Source organism: Zerene cesonia, chromosome 17 (genome assembly GCF_012273895.1).
Source record: "Zerene cesonia ecotype Mississippi chromosome 17, Zerene_cesonia_1.1, whole genome shotgun sequence".
NCBI lineage: Eukaryota > Metazoa > Arthropoda > Insecta > Lepidoptera > Pieridae > Zerene > Zerene cesonia.
Genome location: NC_052118.1, coordinates 7,920,765 through 7,935,259, shown reverse-complemented (window position 1 = coordinate 7,935,259; position 14,495 = coordinate 7,920,765). Strand labels below are relative to the sequence as shown.

The 14,495-nt window shown below is 31.6% G+C and overlaps 1 protein-coding gene across 1 annotated transcript in view; it reads right to left on the bottom strand.

Annotated features, from left to right (window-relative positions):
- Window positions 1-10,148: 10,148 nt before the first annotated feature.
- Window positions 10,149-14,495, bottom strand: part of LOC119833392 (cytochrome P450 CYP12A2-like) — a 5,492-nt gene continuing 1,145 nt past the window's right edge. The window contains exons 2-7 of the mRNA XM_038357379.1: window positions 14,318-14,450; window positions 13,478-13,756; window positions 12,964-13,120; window positions 12,472-12,684; window positions 10,799-10,970; window positions 10,149-10,316 (exon numbers count right to left, since the gene is read on the bottom strand). Coding sequence (XP_038213307.1) covers window positions 10,153-10,316; window positions 10,799-10,970; window positions 12,472-12,684; window positions 12,964-13,120; window positions 13,478-13,756; window positions 14,318-14,450 — 1,118 coding nt within the window. The 3' untranslated portion in view covers window positions 10,149-10,152. The remainder of the gene's footprint in view (window positions 10,317-10,798; window positions 10,971-12,471; window positions 12,685-12,963; window positions 13,121-13,477; window positions 13,757-14,317; window positions 14,451-14,495) is intronic.

Genomic DNA, 14,495 nt, shown 5'->3' with positions numbered 1-14,495 from the left:
GTATAACTATATATAAATATTCACTGATTCTGTAATTCGCCAGAGGATTCTACAAGATATTACGAGATATTATTTGCTTTGACGTTACCCAAATATACAGCACAGCTACAGCATTGTACTGGGAGAGATTTAATAACTGTTTTTTCTTAAATATCTTAGGTCATATACCTGTGATATTTTTTTTTTACTAATTGTCAAATTGTAAAATATATTGATATCATGTTTTTCATACGTAATCGATACGTCATAGTATATCGCGTTGTTACAATACAAGAGCGAATAATAATTTTGCTTTCAATAATACTCGAATCTCCGACAAAATCTTCTGTAGAATGGGTATTAAATTTTCAAGAAATTGCTTCTCTGTATGACAGTAACTACATCGAATTTACGTCAAGAAAATCGCGAACTTATTTACTTTTCGCACATCTTGGTAATGGGATGTGGAATAAGCCATCTCCGTGTAACCATGAGCTCCATTTTTCATATCTACTAAGTTTGAATAAATAACAAATAATTTTATGTCTTTTTGGTTTAAGATTACTGAAAATTATAAAAATTACTCAGATCCCCTGTTCATATTAAAAGATTTATTTTAATTTCACTCATAATTTATCTATACAAGTTAATCATGCAAGTAAGATAATTTAGTATTTATTATTTTTGGTAAATAAATAAAAAAGTACTTTTTGATAGTAATCTGGATGTAAAATGAAGGGAAACGCGCCACGTTAACTGAAGTAAAGATAGATTGTTAATAACCTTAAAAGCTTTGTAGGCTTCCATGAAATTTATTTTCTATAGTTGGTACAGGGACCTAATCAACTTCTTTTTTAAAGCAAATAAATAAATATGACACGATATTTATAATTAAACCGTTACAGTGCGCCAACATAATAAATAATCAACTTATAGAAAATACTTTTACGATACATATTATTCATTTCAAACATTAAAGATACATTTCATTTAAGTTTAATTTATGTATAGCCATATAGAACAAATGATAACGATTTTTATACATCAGGCTATCTTTAGATTAACGTAGTCCACCCCTGTTTGTTTATAGTCCTAATATAGATAATGGTGCTTGCGTGCTACACTCATTCTTATACCTAGTGCCCTTGGCAGTTGTCAATGTCAATGTCAAATGAGCGAGAATAATTTTAATAGTTCATCGTTGATATTTATAGTCAAAGGGTTTACCTAATTTTAGTTGTGAACTTTTGGCTTATTTCGGCTGACGAAGAAGAATAAATAGGGATTATGTTAAATACGATATTTTTTACGCTATGTCAAAGTTCGAGTCATAATATGAATAGTTGAATTCAATAAGTTTCATGTATGTTCAAGAGTGGGACGGTAATAAAAAAATAATCCAAAAAAGGTTAAGCAATAACGTTAAAGTCTACATTGAATTTTATGTGACGAGAAATACGATTATGTAAAACTATTATGAGATTGTGCGGAAAATCCGATCCGAGATAGTAGAGAAAAAATCATTTCTCTTTAGTATGAATCGGCACGGAGGGGAATTCAATTTTTCCATCCTATACATATTTTCCTTATGTAAATTTGTTTGGCAATACTTATATCACAGCTATGTCACGACAGTACTGTTAAATAAATCAATCCAATTTCCCTTCATGTTGTTATAATGCAATATAACTTTCTAAATTTTATGGTGTGTTACTGGTGGTATCTCTATTTTGTGACGCAAATACGTTAAAGTAGAACCTCAAAACCCAAAATAAAGGAAAAGTTTATAGCAGTATTTATTGTAATTTAATATTGTTAGTTTACCACTGCATATTTCGTTTTTTTTATTTTATTAAAAATACGATTTTCTTCAATAATCCTTAAACTAGTAAAGTATATATGTTTTCGTTTAAATCTGAAATTAAAACTTATTCGTAGCAGGTATTCCACATCGCTAACATTGCAATATTTGAAATACAATTAAAGTGAACAGTTTGCTTAATGCAAATGAAAACTGGTAATATTCAAGTTAATATTGACCTTATACTAGCGACGGAATAGATAAAGCTATTTTTTAAACACATCTAATTACAAATAACAATGGGAAAGTTTTTAAATTCATACAAAAAAAAAAATCCTTTAAATGATTTTTAGAGGTATGGATAACTTCATTGAAAAAATGGCTTGTTTTGTAAAATTCCTTTCAATATAGGTACCAAAAATACTTTCACAAAAAATCTCTGATTCTCTGATCTTTGATCTGAAAAACCGAAGAACAATTTGAAACGCAACACAAAAAATGAAATGTAAAAGATTACGCCAATGATTACAGCTCCAGAGTTAAATAAAAAAAAGAAAGAACATTTACACAATGGGTTACTTGCTATCTCAACAACACCTGGAAACGCAAGTTTAAATTACTTTTGAACTTTTATTTAATTTATTGAGAGCATTTGCATAATGTTGATTCCGTCTGGCGAATCCTGAAATCAGGTAAGTAATGAAATGTTTTTGTAAAATTAGGATCTTGCGGAAAGTTTTCGATATAAAATTTTGCCTTGTTGGTTTGTAACTCATTTATGTCGACGCTGATTTTTAAACACAATTGGGATCTGCACGGATTTAAGGTGAAATTTTTCAGTAATTTAATAATATGAGCCTGGAAGCATTTGGATGGATATGAAAATGATTGTTGATCATGTTTGGTTTTTTATAAGTGTTGCATGAGTAAGTATATATAATATCTAATAAGCTACGAAACTTATTCAAATACATTATATTATAAAACTTTTAAGATAATTAAATGAAAGAATCCTTTGTTATGTGAATTTCATTGTTAAAAGATTGTAGTAATAAAGGACATTTAAATTTTGTTCTGTTCCGTATTTCGTTTAAAACAAATTAGATTTTGAAGAAAGATTTCTTGCGGGAATAAAAAATACGTAGTCAACCGTCCCGGTACCATTTTGTGTGATTTCCTTAATGCAGCGATGTCTTGCATAAAACCGAGATGAGATGGAATTGCTTCATCTCAAGGGAATATTATACGGACAGAAGATTTAATAATTTTTTTTTAAAGGAACACACAGGACTTGTCTATTCCAATGTAAATAATGTTTAATTCTTGTCATTGTAATCTACCACATCAATTTAAATTTATCTAGCTCTTCGGGTAGAAAAACCAGAATTAGAAAATGAGCGCATCATTATCATTAGCTTATACTTACTTGATCCCACTGCAGGGCCACAGTTCTATGAGCGTTGACTGTGAAGTTCGGGCTAAAAAAAGTATATTGTCGCATATTTTTTTGCAATAATTAAAAAAATAAAACAGTAAATACTAGATTGTGTGTTAATGTTATTAAATTGACAATTAATTTTAAATTTATAAATCGATGTCGTGACTGAGTCTCCACCGACTACATAACCTAGCGTCATTCTAGAATGCTCCCTGGTTCAATTATTAGAATGTACCGCTTAAACTATATGAGTAAAAGTTTCTCGCCGTAAAATGGTAGTATAAAATATAAATGTTCAAATTACAGTAGTTTACACTACAGCTATACTCCGCCGTTAGATACTGATGCACTGGCCCAGTTGAAAACCACTCTGAGAATAATGACTGTCATAAATTGTCTGCAGTTGCAGTTTATGCATAGAGCTCGTATGTATCAGGTTTTTAGTATTTACGGGTGTGCAGAACTTGGTGAATTGTAGCTCTTATTGAATCTATAAACATTTAAACTTCATAACATAAATAACTGTTTATTAATCATCTTGTATCTTGTAACTTCTGTATGCTTTTTCTATAATTTCATGAGGTGGTAAGTAAATTTTAAGATTTATATTCCTTTATTCGTGATTAACATATATAATTCTACATGTATCCTAGTTGAGACTAAAATAATTTGTGATAAAAACTTTTATCCGCAGATTAGGAAATTGAACAGAAGGATTGTAACGATATATCTTCACTATTATTTTACATAACCACTTATTTAATACTTGGACGGCTTTAAACCATGCTGAAGCAATGGCATTCATGTAATAGCAGCTCGCTGGAATGACAAGTATGAAAATCCCGTAAAATACTGATGCAAACCGAATTTATGTCACAAAATTCCACCCTGAAATGTAATCCCGCTTAACGAAGCTTATAAAGGATTCATATTTCAAGTTAGTTCAGAAGTTATGATGTCTCACTTTGATATGATTATCTTGGTGGCAATATGCTTTAAGGATATAATTAATTTGGGATTTCCTAGATTTTAAAACAATTGCTACGAAATAAAAAATCGCTTTAATAGAAACAGTGCCGGTGATTTCGAAGAATACTGAAGATTTGCATGAGTCTAATAAATGTCAATCTCATATTTTGTGTTTTGTACAGCACGATGCGCTGCATGCACGAATAATTTATATATGGCTTCGTCATTGCCAATCAAGAATACATAATGATAGCTTATTATAAGGTAAGTAGCACAAAGTGTAAATAAAAATTAGTGTGGTTTTTACAAAAATGTATCAGTTATATTTTAAATAATCTTATCGAGTATACTGCGTATTGTACATACCCTGAACCAAATTAAAGCAAAAGTAGATTTAGTAGAAACAATTGAGTTGAATTCACAAAAGTGCATCGCAATCCACCCACGCTCGTTAGAACTGAACAAGATGGCAAATTGAACTCAAAATAGTTTTCGACTCGATCTCATGTCGACTCAAGTTCAAGTTAATATTGGCTATTAAAACGAAAGTTTACCAATAGTGGTTAGACAATCTCGTAACTGTCTACACAAAAGCTATTTCTACACGATTGCAGTTACATTGTTAGTATTTCCATCGAAAAGTTTGGTTGGATTTTAATGGCACTTTGTGTGCTCACATGTGGAGCGTACAAGCGTACAATATGAAAGTTGTGTTTATTAATATAACGCTTAACAGCATCAGATGGTAAAAGCACCTTTGCAGTGGTATGGCGACCGTTTGAAACCGGTTATTTGGATTTTGATGGAGATTTATGCGAATAGCTACTATAATTTGTCGTGCAGCCGAATACAAATGGTTAATTTAGTATCTTTTAATTAACGTATTTTGGTTGGTTCCGCGGGCTGTAAGGCAAACCAAAGAAGTATGACATAACGCTACCGCCCTCTACTTATTTATCGACTATACGAAAGTACTAGAATTTGTGTGGAACATATCGTTCGATTTTCATTATTTATCTGACACGTTCGACTTACTCTCACATAACTGGTCCGCCAATGCTAGCGCTCTTACCATTAAATTCCTTTTTGTCATTAAGTGACTCTAAAAAACGCCATACTCGTACTAATGAACAAATATTTTATATTATCATCTAGCGGTGCATTAGGTTGTGTGTGTGGGGTGAGTTGTGGTAATGAGTTACTATAATAAAAAAATGTTTTTTATTTGACTCATGTATTGGAAAGCGAGTGTGTTATAATTTGCAGTAAATAAGTACTTTTTAATATTCGATGTGCAAAATGTTAAACTTCTATTTATAAATGGGTAATATATCTATGTTTATAATGTTTACAAACCCGCCGCTCCATTTTTAATAAGCGGTCTGAATTTTCTCTGAGGCAAAATTTCAGACGATTTAATAAACCAAGACTTAATAATGGATGAATGAATACAGGCGAGAGCGGATTCATAAGATGCAGTATTGATTTTGTCCACCTACAGCTTTCAGGAGGGATAGCGAATTTTAAATATAAAGTCGCAAACTATATCTTTAATACTTGCATTATTTATTGGAATTACAAAAATTTAAAATATTTACAATTAATTCCTTTTTAATCTTTTCTTGTAAATTTATGCTTATTTTGTGATTTTTGTTATTTATACGTATCTAGCCAGTTAATTTTTATCACAGATGCGTACGTGCGTCACTCTTCATAAAACGAGCCTTAGTACCGTGGTCGTAAGTAAAGAAATAAGGCAAGACTACACGTTCATGATTTACGAGTTCACGAAGAAAGGATGCTGTAAATGATCAACCGTAACGTGCACTCACTTTACTGTTGAGAGGCTGAGTGACGAGATTTAATGTTCCCTAGTACTTTAACCTGCATCCTATTTGACGGAATGTCTTACTTTACTTACTTGTACCTCGTAACTGAAGGGTTTTTAAATCTACTAAAAGTGGAGTATATCTCAATATTAAACAGAGGCTATTTTTCTTATTACATTCCGGTACTAAATATTTTTAGATTTTGTTTTATTTCCCGACATCTACTTTCCTCTGCAATAATCAGTGTACACTTCAAATAGTATGTAATCGTTGTATTTATTTGCATGAATTAATTTATATCAGGTAACTGACAAATTGACTTAGATACAAAACACCTTACAGACATTTTTATTCATAAAATATACAATAATACAAAATCAATTAACAATAAGGCCCATTATGTATTATATTAGTGATACGTTATTTTATATTATATGTTTGATTAACGTATATGTTAAACATAGCACTAAATAAACGAGCTCACCATTTTCTAGAACCGTTTCGTTAATCCAACCACCCTCCCGTTAAGCTGTATATAGAGATATATTCTATCGGAGACCGTAAAACGTAAGTAACGATAAAGCAAAATAATAAACAAAGATTTCCCTCGGAACTTGCGGCCGTAACGTCTGCCCACTATGGCGTGATAACACAATTTAGCGTGTAACTACAGCCTTCTAAACCTCATGTTTATAAGTTGAAGACTATCTCGCCCCGTAAATAAGCCACGCACGTAAGCAATAAATGGGAAACTTCATACGTGTTTAAAGTTTTATTATAGCTGTTCTTAACTCTGAGCGCCTGCGCTAAATTGCGGTCTTCATTTCTTCACTTCGCTTTGTCATAAATTCTACTTCAACAACTTTATTGAATTTATATGACAAGTTTAAAACGGGTGGTAAATTTCATTAGGAATCGTTGAAGGTTGCTCTTTTCGTAAAAGGATGCGTTGTCTGCGTCATGGAAGAAATTTGTGATGTTTTTATTTATTATCTTTCTATTCATAATAATTTAGTGATAATCTCTAGATTTAAAACTATTAGTTTTGTGTGAGTTTAAGTATATAAAGCTGCGAATAAAATTATTATGTGTATCACTACATAGTATAAAGCAAAGTCTCTTCCCGCGTGTCTCAAAGGATTCATGGGGTTCTTTTTTAATAGAGTAATTCAAAAAGAAGGATTTAATATATAATAACATCTATTAAACTACTCCGTACTCCGCGCGTGTGAAGCGGCGGGGAAAAGCTAGTTAGTTATAATACAATGTTTAATATAAAAATTTCAATAACTGGGACTTATTCCAATGCTAACAAAAATGGCGCGATATTGTGAACAACTAAGAATTGTAACGGATACACATCGATACTTATAAATTTTGGGAAAGTGACTGGCAGAGAGAAATGGAAACCCTTTCCCCAGGGACATATAAGTTATGTTGTCGTTTCTTTATATTGATATAGAAACCCAAAAATCCTTTAAAAGTATTTGAATAAAATCATTTTACCAACATTTACAGATAAGTATATGATTTATTTGTTCAGAAATACAAACATTTGTTCTCATTGATGCATTATAAGTTAATTCAGATATTTTTCGCATACATAAACAAATATATACATTTATTTATTTACGTCTAACTTGTTAGCAATATAACCATTTTACATATTATTGTGCAATATGTAAAATGATTTAGGTACTTTAGATGCTTAGAAAATGTAATTATGATTATATGATTATACTAGCTGCGCCTACTTATACTGCTGCGCGCGGTTTCTACCGTGTATGTTCATATTCCCTAGGGATATTGGGAGTAAAAGTTGCCTATATGTTATTCCAGTTGTCCAGCTGTCTACGTACCAAATTTCATTGAAATCGGTTTAATGCTCTTTGGGTGAAAGAGCAACAAACACACACACATCCTTACAAACTTTCACATTTACATTTGTAATATTAAAAGGATTTGATTCATTAAACCTATAAATAATCTACGAACTATATGGGAAGATATCGATGATATTACTATACCCATTTACCATCTTGCACAATCACACTCACATCACTCTAAATATACATATACGAAGACTATATATAAATTCAAGATCTACTAACAGCTAGTTTTGTTTAGAGTCGAATTAAATTATTTCATAGATCAACACATCATTGTAAAATACTTATCGATAAGGTTATAAGAATAAGCTAAAAGAAGGTGTTATAAATTTGTTTAAATGTACGATCTCTATGTAGGTATATATATTTACGTACAGTTTACTTTTTATTCTTCGTTACTTTTATGAAACTATTACTTATTTGTTCAAGGTCAGTATTGACACATAAAATTAGGTGGGAGGGGACTCAGTTCGCATTGTTTGTCTTAGTTCTATTCGAACTATTTGCTCCACTCCAAGACGGATTCCCGATCGCAATCCAAACCGTCTTGCCTACTTCTAAATGGGGTCATCTAGGTACGTCTCGTTTGAATAGCCTTTATGAAGTAAATGTATTATAAAAATGTATTATACAGTTAATTCCATTGTTTTTTAAGTATACATGTGTTTGTTAATTGTTCGGAATACATATTTAAAGACTATTATAGGAAACAAACAAATGGTTATTGGTTTATGGTTATTATTCTACACATTATTTTCTTTTTTGGGACAGAACAATTATATATGCAGTAGCTAGTTCAAGACCAAACAATTGAGCAAGAGATACATAGACTTATCAATTTATCTGCAATTTTTAGGTGATTTAAACCTCTGATCGAATCGGCGAACGTAAACATTGTGAGGATACGGACATGTCAAGGAATCATAAGTTCGACGATATGTAGCAACTGCCAACCCGCACATAGCCAGCGTAGTGGATTATAATTATAAAAAATGGGCTGTTTTGGATTTTCAAGTTCTTTCCCTAGTAATATGGATCTCAAATGAAAGATCAGAATAATAACATGACAATAAAACTTTTTAAAATAAAGCAAATTATTCTTACTCCAAAATCTTTAGATATAAACCTGAACGATTTAGGTATAATTTCTTTCACCATTAACGAATAAAAGCAATTAAATCGCTTCAAAGGAAATCTCGGAATTCTATTTATCCAATACGGGTGATAATTTAAATAACAATGTGGTTTCCTCAGGGATATCCGGTGGGTATAGCGGAGCGATTAGATTGTATAAATAAATACCTCTAGTAATCTTGATGCAGATTCTGGGATGCACAAAGCTTGCTGTTCTATAATGTTATTTACATTACAGATTGTGTTTATTTAACGTAGAAAAACAGTCTGTGCTGACTTGCTGAGAATTTAATGAGAATTCCATGAATCGTATCTAAACGTCTCATAAAGATTAAAAAAATACAATATTAATAATTAATGTATACATATTGATTTATATCGTATCATCAGTCTTTTTCAGATTCTTTCAAGGACTTAAAAATTAAACTGATTTTTTCATTTCAAGTATGCAACATTTATTTAATAATATTACATAACATAAGAATAAATGAAAAATCAAACACTGTAAGAGGATTAATATGATATCTAATATTGATAAACGCATTACCATATTTTTTCATCAGAATTATTGGTAAAATAAGGTTGTGACAACAATCCCCAAAGGATATCGAGTGATCACATGGCTCAGAGAGCGGACCCTTAAAAGAGGATTATATCCTTGTTCCGTGTTTTATAACTTTTATATATTTATATGTAACATTAATTTCTGAGAAAGTAAATGAGAAAAATAAGATTATCAATTTTTCTAATAATCCTGCAATCTTGATTTATTACGGACCTGACCTTGTAGTACCTGAGATTAGCGCATTCAACTAAACAAACAAACTCTCCAGCTGTATAATATTAATAAAAATATGGATAATCCGCGCTGTTTATTTTTCTTTTTTTTTATACCAATACCAGCAAAAGGGCAGGCGATGCACCTGATGGTAAGTGATCACCGATAAGCAATCACAATGTTGGGGCATTGCGATTGATTTGCCGGCCTCTTAGGAATTTATAAGCTTTTTCTTTGAAGGAGTCCATATTGAAGGCAGTTTAATAAGTTTCGGAATGAATGTGTAAAACAAATAATGAATCAACATTTTTGTGTCGGTATCGATTATTATTTATTCAATTGTTTTCTTTCAAGTCTTTGAAGACAAAATTAAATGGCCCTTTGAAGTAGTTGAGTGAGCTCTGGTACATGGTGGGTGGTGGGCCGACCCATTCGATCTGGAAGTTTTCCACCATCTTGGATATCAGGGTCTCTAACTCCAGGTCGGCTATGCGACGACCTATGTAAATTAATTGAAGTTAGTTCATTTGTAGGTATGTATAAAACATAGACTGATTAGTAAACTATTGTTATATACTTTTTTTAATAGAAAACAAAATAACTAATTATTCGTTATGGAAAAGCATTAGAATAGTTTAAGAAAAGATGCGTCGAATTGTATTGTATACACTCAGATTTTAATTCCTTCATTTTCCTATATGCCAAGGTTGCCTGGAAGCAATCGCTTGAAAGCGTACGCGTGCTAATTTGTACGACGAATATTTTTGTATATTTTTTCCATGTGTATATTTGTACAATACTTTATAAATTAAAATTAAAATATACTTTATGAGGCGATAGGTAATATGAAAAGTGCTAGCTAGATCATGAGAAGATAGTGCTTCATAATTAAATTAATTATTTATTACTAATTACAAATAGATATTTCGAAAAACTTCTTAAAAAAAAATATTTTTGAAGACTGCTATAGTGATACATTACCTATACAAATTCGTGCTCCAAACCCGAAAGGGCTGTACGCAAAAGGATGCGCGTTTCCATGATACAAGGGGTCATCTTTATCTACTATCCATCTTTCGGGAATAAATTCATTCGCCCGAGGATATTGCTCTTCCATTTTAGCAAGATATTGGTGAGGAAATACTATAAACATCTGTAAAAACAGAACATTTTAACCGAATAATATCTGTTCTCAATGAAAGAATATCATCATCATCAGTCCATAATATTCCAACTGCAAGGATACGGGCCTCTTATGGGTAGACCCTCATGACCTAGAGTTCATCCACGTTGCTGGCCAAACGAGTGTTGGCAGATGTTACATGTCGTCGAATTTTTACCCGACTACGGAAAAAGGAGGGTTATGATTTCCGGTATGTTTGTTTGTATGTGCGTATGTTCATCTGTTCCTTCATGACTTCTAAACTACTAATCATAAAGCGACAAAATGATGTATCATTAGAAGCGTCTTGATTGTCCGCCGATTATAGGCTATGTGACGTCACACTTAATTGAATATGGCGCCCTCTGGAGGCAATTTAGTTTTATGTAGCCGGTTTTAGTTTTTTTTTATTTTTCTTGTTAACTCTTGTACATACCGGTTATATCACGATGTTCCTTCGCCGCTTAGAGCAGTTGTGCTTTGTATAAGGCACAAATACACAGAGACATGCACAATGGTAATTATGGATAAAAAAAATAATATCGTAGATGTCTTTACTAATAGCATAAAGAGTGAGTGAGTAGTATGAAGAGTGAGAAAAATGTGTTGTTTATTTGACAGTTTTATTTTTAAAATTGAGTACTATGACCTAAAAAATATTTTTGATAATAAATATTAAATTCTGTAAAAACTAAGCGAAGCGAGAACTAAATATATTTACATAATGAAGCAGACGTGAATTTTATAATACAATTTATAAAACTTTCGAAGTATTTTATCTTTATATTTTCAGCGTTCTCTTTGAGCGATAAAATTATTTTAAAATTGACAGGTCCTTTATAAAGTTAAAAAGAAAATAACTTCTTGATAAGAAACAATCTTAAAAAGTAGCGATCCAGCGTAAAGGTGAAGCGAATGAATATTCAAGTTTTTAAACTGAAATGGACTCAGAAAAGTTATATCAAGTGTTCACTCAAACTACAATTTGAATAGGGTTCATCTACTAAGTGTTAAGTACACTTTAGTGGAAACCTCCTCAGAAGTACGAACTAAATTGATTCTTGGGTTTAATTGTTTAAAGACGCTCGATTCAATGTAGTTTAAATTTCACAAAGCGCTTTATTTTATCAGCTTAGCTCTTGAGCGTAATGAAGTTGGTATTTTAAAAAAAGCAAAAATCTTTAGCATTTGATAGTGAAGTCTCATTTACTAGTGGTATGATGTAAATTAATTGAAGTTGCTTTGATATTTTTCTATTATGGACACGTAGAAGATTCTAATTAGTCTGTCGGACTGAAATGCATAAATACCGACTGCGCATTGTCTAGAATACTTGCTTTATTAATTAACAACTTTATATGTATGGCCTATCGTAAATATGAAATAAATGTAATCAAACACGATTATAGAAGTTTATTTCGAATGAAATGGTTCACCAGAGACCTGAAAAACAAAAAATATAACAATTTTTTTTAATTTACATAATACTTACGTCTTTAGGTATTTTATAACCTAAAATATTATATTCCTTTGTAGTGAGCCTAGCATTCCCCCCTGTAACGGGCATCACTCGCATTGACTCTTTGATACAAGCTTTTAAATATGTTTTCTTTTCATTCCCGGAAAGAACTTCTTGGCGTAATTTGTTTTGTTTTTCCGGGTTACTCGCGAGAAGGTACAAGGTGGCGCTCATTGTGTTTCCGACCTGTTGATTCATTTGAAGTTTTTTTTTATGCCAAATAAAGAATTCAATTAAGCATCCAACAGATGAATACTTACTTTACTTTATTATGTTTCAGATGTCTTTACGTTCGCGAAAGAATATCATAATAAAAGTTGATTTATCGCAATTTTTTAAATCGCATAAATATTTATAACGTGATTTTAACACTCTAAATAGTACAGTTTTATTTTGAACTCAGGGAGTAATTTAAAAGTACAAAACTCTAATAAACGAAAACGATTTAAGTGATATATAGAGTACCGTATCAACTCCAGTGAACAGCAAATCGCTCGCCATTATGAGAGCAATCCGTTCGTCTATCTCCAGTAGTTTTTCAAGAACACTTTTTTGATCTTCGGCCTTTTCACCTCGCCCTTTCAATTCCTCTCTGGCCTTTCTAACAAAGCCCAGTGTTATCCTGAAAGGTGCTATGTCGATAAAGCAGAATTGTATTTTTTGAAAGCCTTTGAAAGAAAATAGGGTATTTGAGACTGCAATATTGTGTTAGCAATACACCGATTTTAATTTAATTCGATTTTTGATGTTGAAATTTGTACTCTTTTGGACTTCAAACATTATGAAAGAAAAACCGTTACATATTTCTCAAGCTGAGAACGTACGAAAACTTTTTTCGAATACTATCATACTATTTGAATTTAATGCTATGTTTTCTTAGTTCTTCCTAATTAAATAATACGAAACTTCACATCCAAAAACCCTCACATTTCATCAAACCAAATGAATATATCATTTGGTATCAATATGAGATACTCACTCATCGATGCTGCTAAAAACCTTCATCGCTCTCTTGAAAGAGGGGGTCGAGATGTATCTCCACAGGCTAGGTTTATAGTCTAGGTTTTCAGCGATTGCAAAGAACTCATGTACATAGTTGATAAGTTGTTTAGCGGGGGAGTTTTCTGACAAATCGCCGTCTAACGCGTGAAGCCGGTCGCCGAGGGCAATAGCGCTCACGGACTCCAGGGCCCAGAGGTTCATTTGGTAGTCGAAATTGTCCTTGATCATGTTGTTTTCGTCGCGTAATAAGCGAAGCCTTAGATACATGGAAATTAAAGAAAATTAACTTGAAATTGATGACGAAGATTTTAATTTAATTTATATAAAGCAGTTCCTTTAAAGAAGAACCGGCAAAAAACTCTGTAGTTTTTTTTTTTTAATTTATAGTTTTTATAGCATTGAAATGCTTTATAAATGAGAAATTTTGAAAGAATAGAAAGTATATAATATATAATAACTAGCAAACCCAGCGAACTCCGTTTCGCCACCAGATGGCTGTATGTAAAAAATTATTTTCCCGCTTTTGTGTTGAAATTTTTCCTGAATTTTCTTTGCTATAAACCTCACGGAGCCCAAGATCTTTCCAACGAATGCAAAACCGTGGAAATCGGTTCCTGCGTTCTGGAGTTATAGCGTCAGGAAGGAAAACCCGACTTATTTTTATATAGTAGATATATGTATTAGCTATTTCTATAGTTTTTTTTTTAAATCATGTCAGTTCTGTATTTTAATTTTACAAAAGCTATATCATAATGACGATCCCAAAGAACTTACGAACTATTAGAATCAAACAAACGGTATTTCAAATAAATGGTACCTTTTAACCAAATCTTCTGCTACTTGGGCGCTGATGTGACTGTACAATTTGACGATATTGGGTTGCATTACGATGGGATTAACCATGGATCTAGTTTGCTTCCATTTCTCTCCATGACTAGAAAAAGGAAAACCTATGTATATAGTAAATTATTATTGTTACAAAATTTATAAAATAG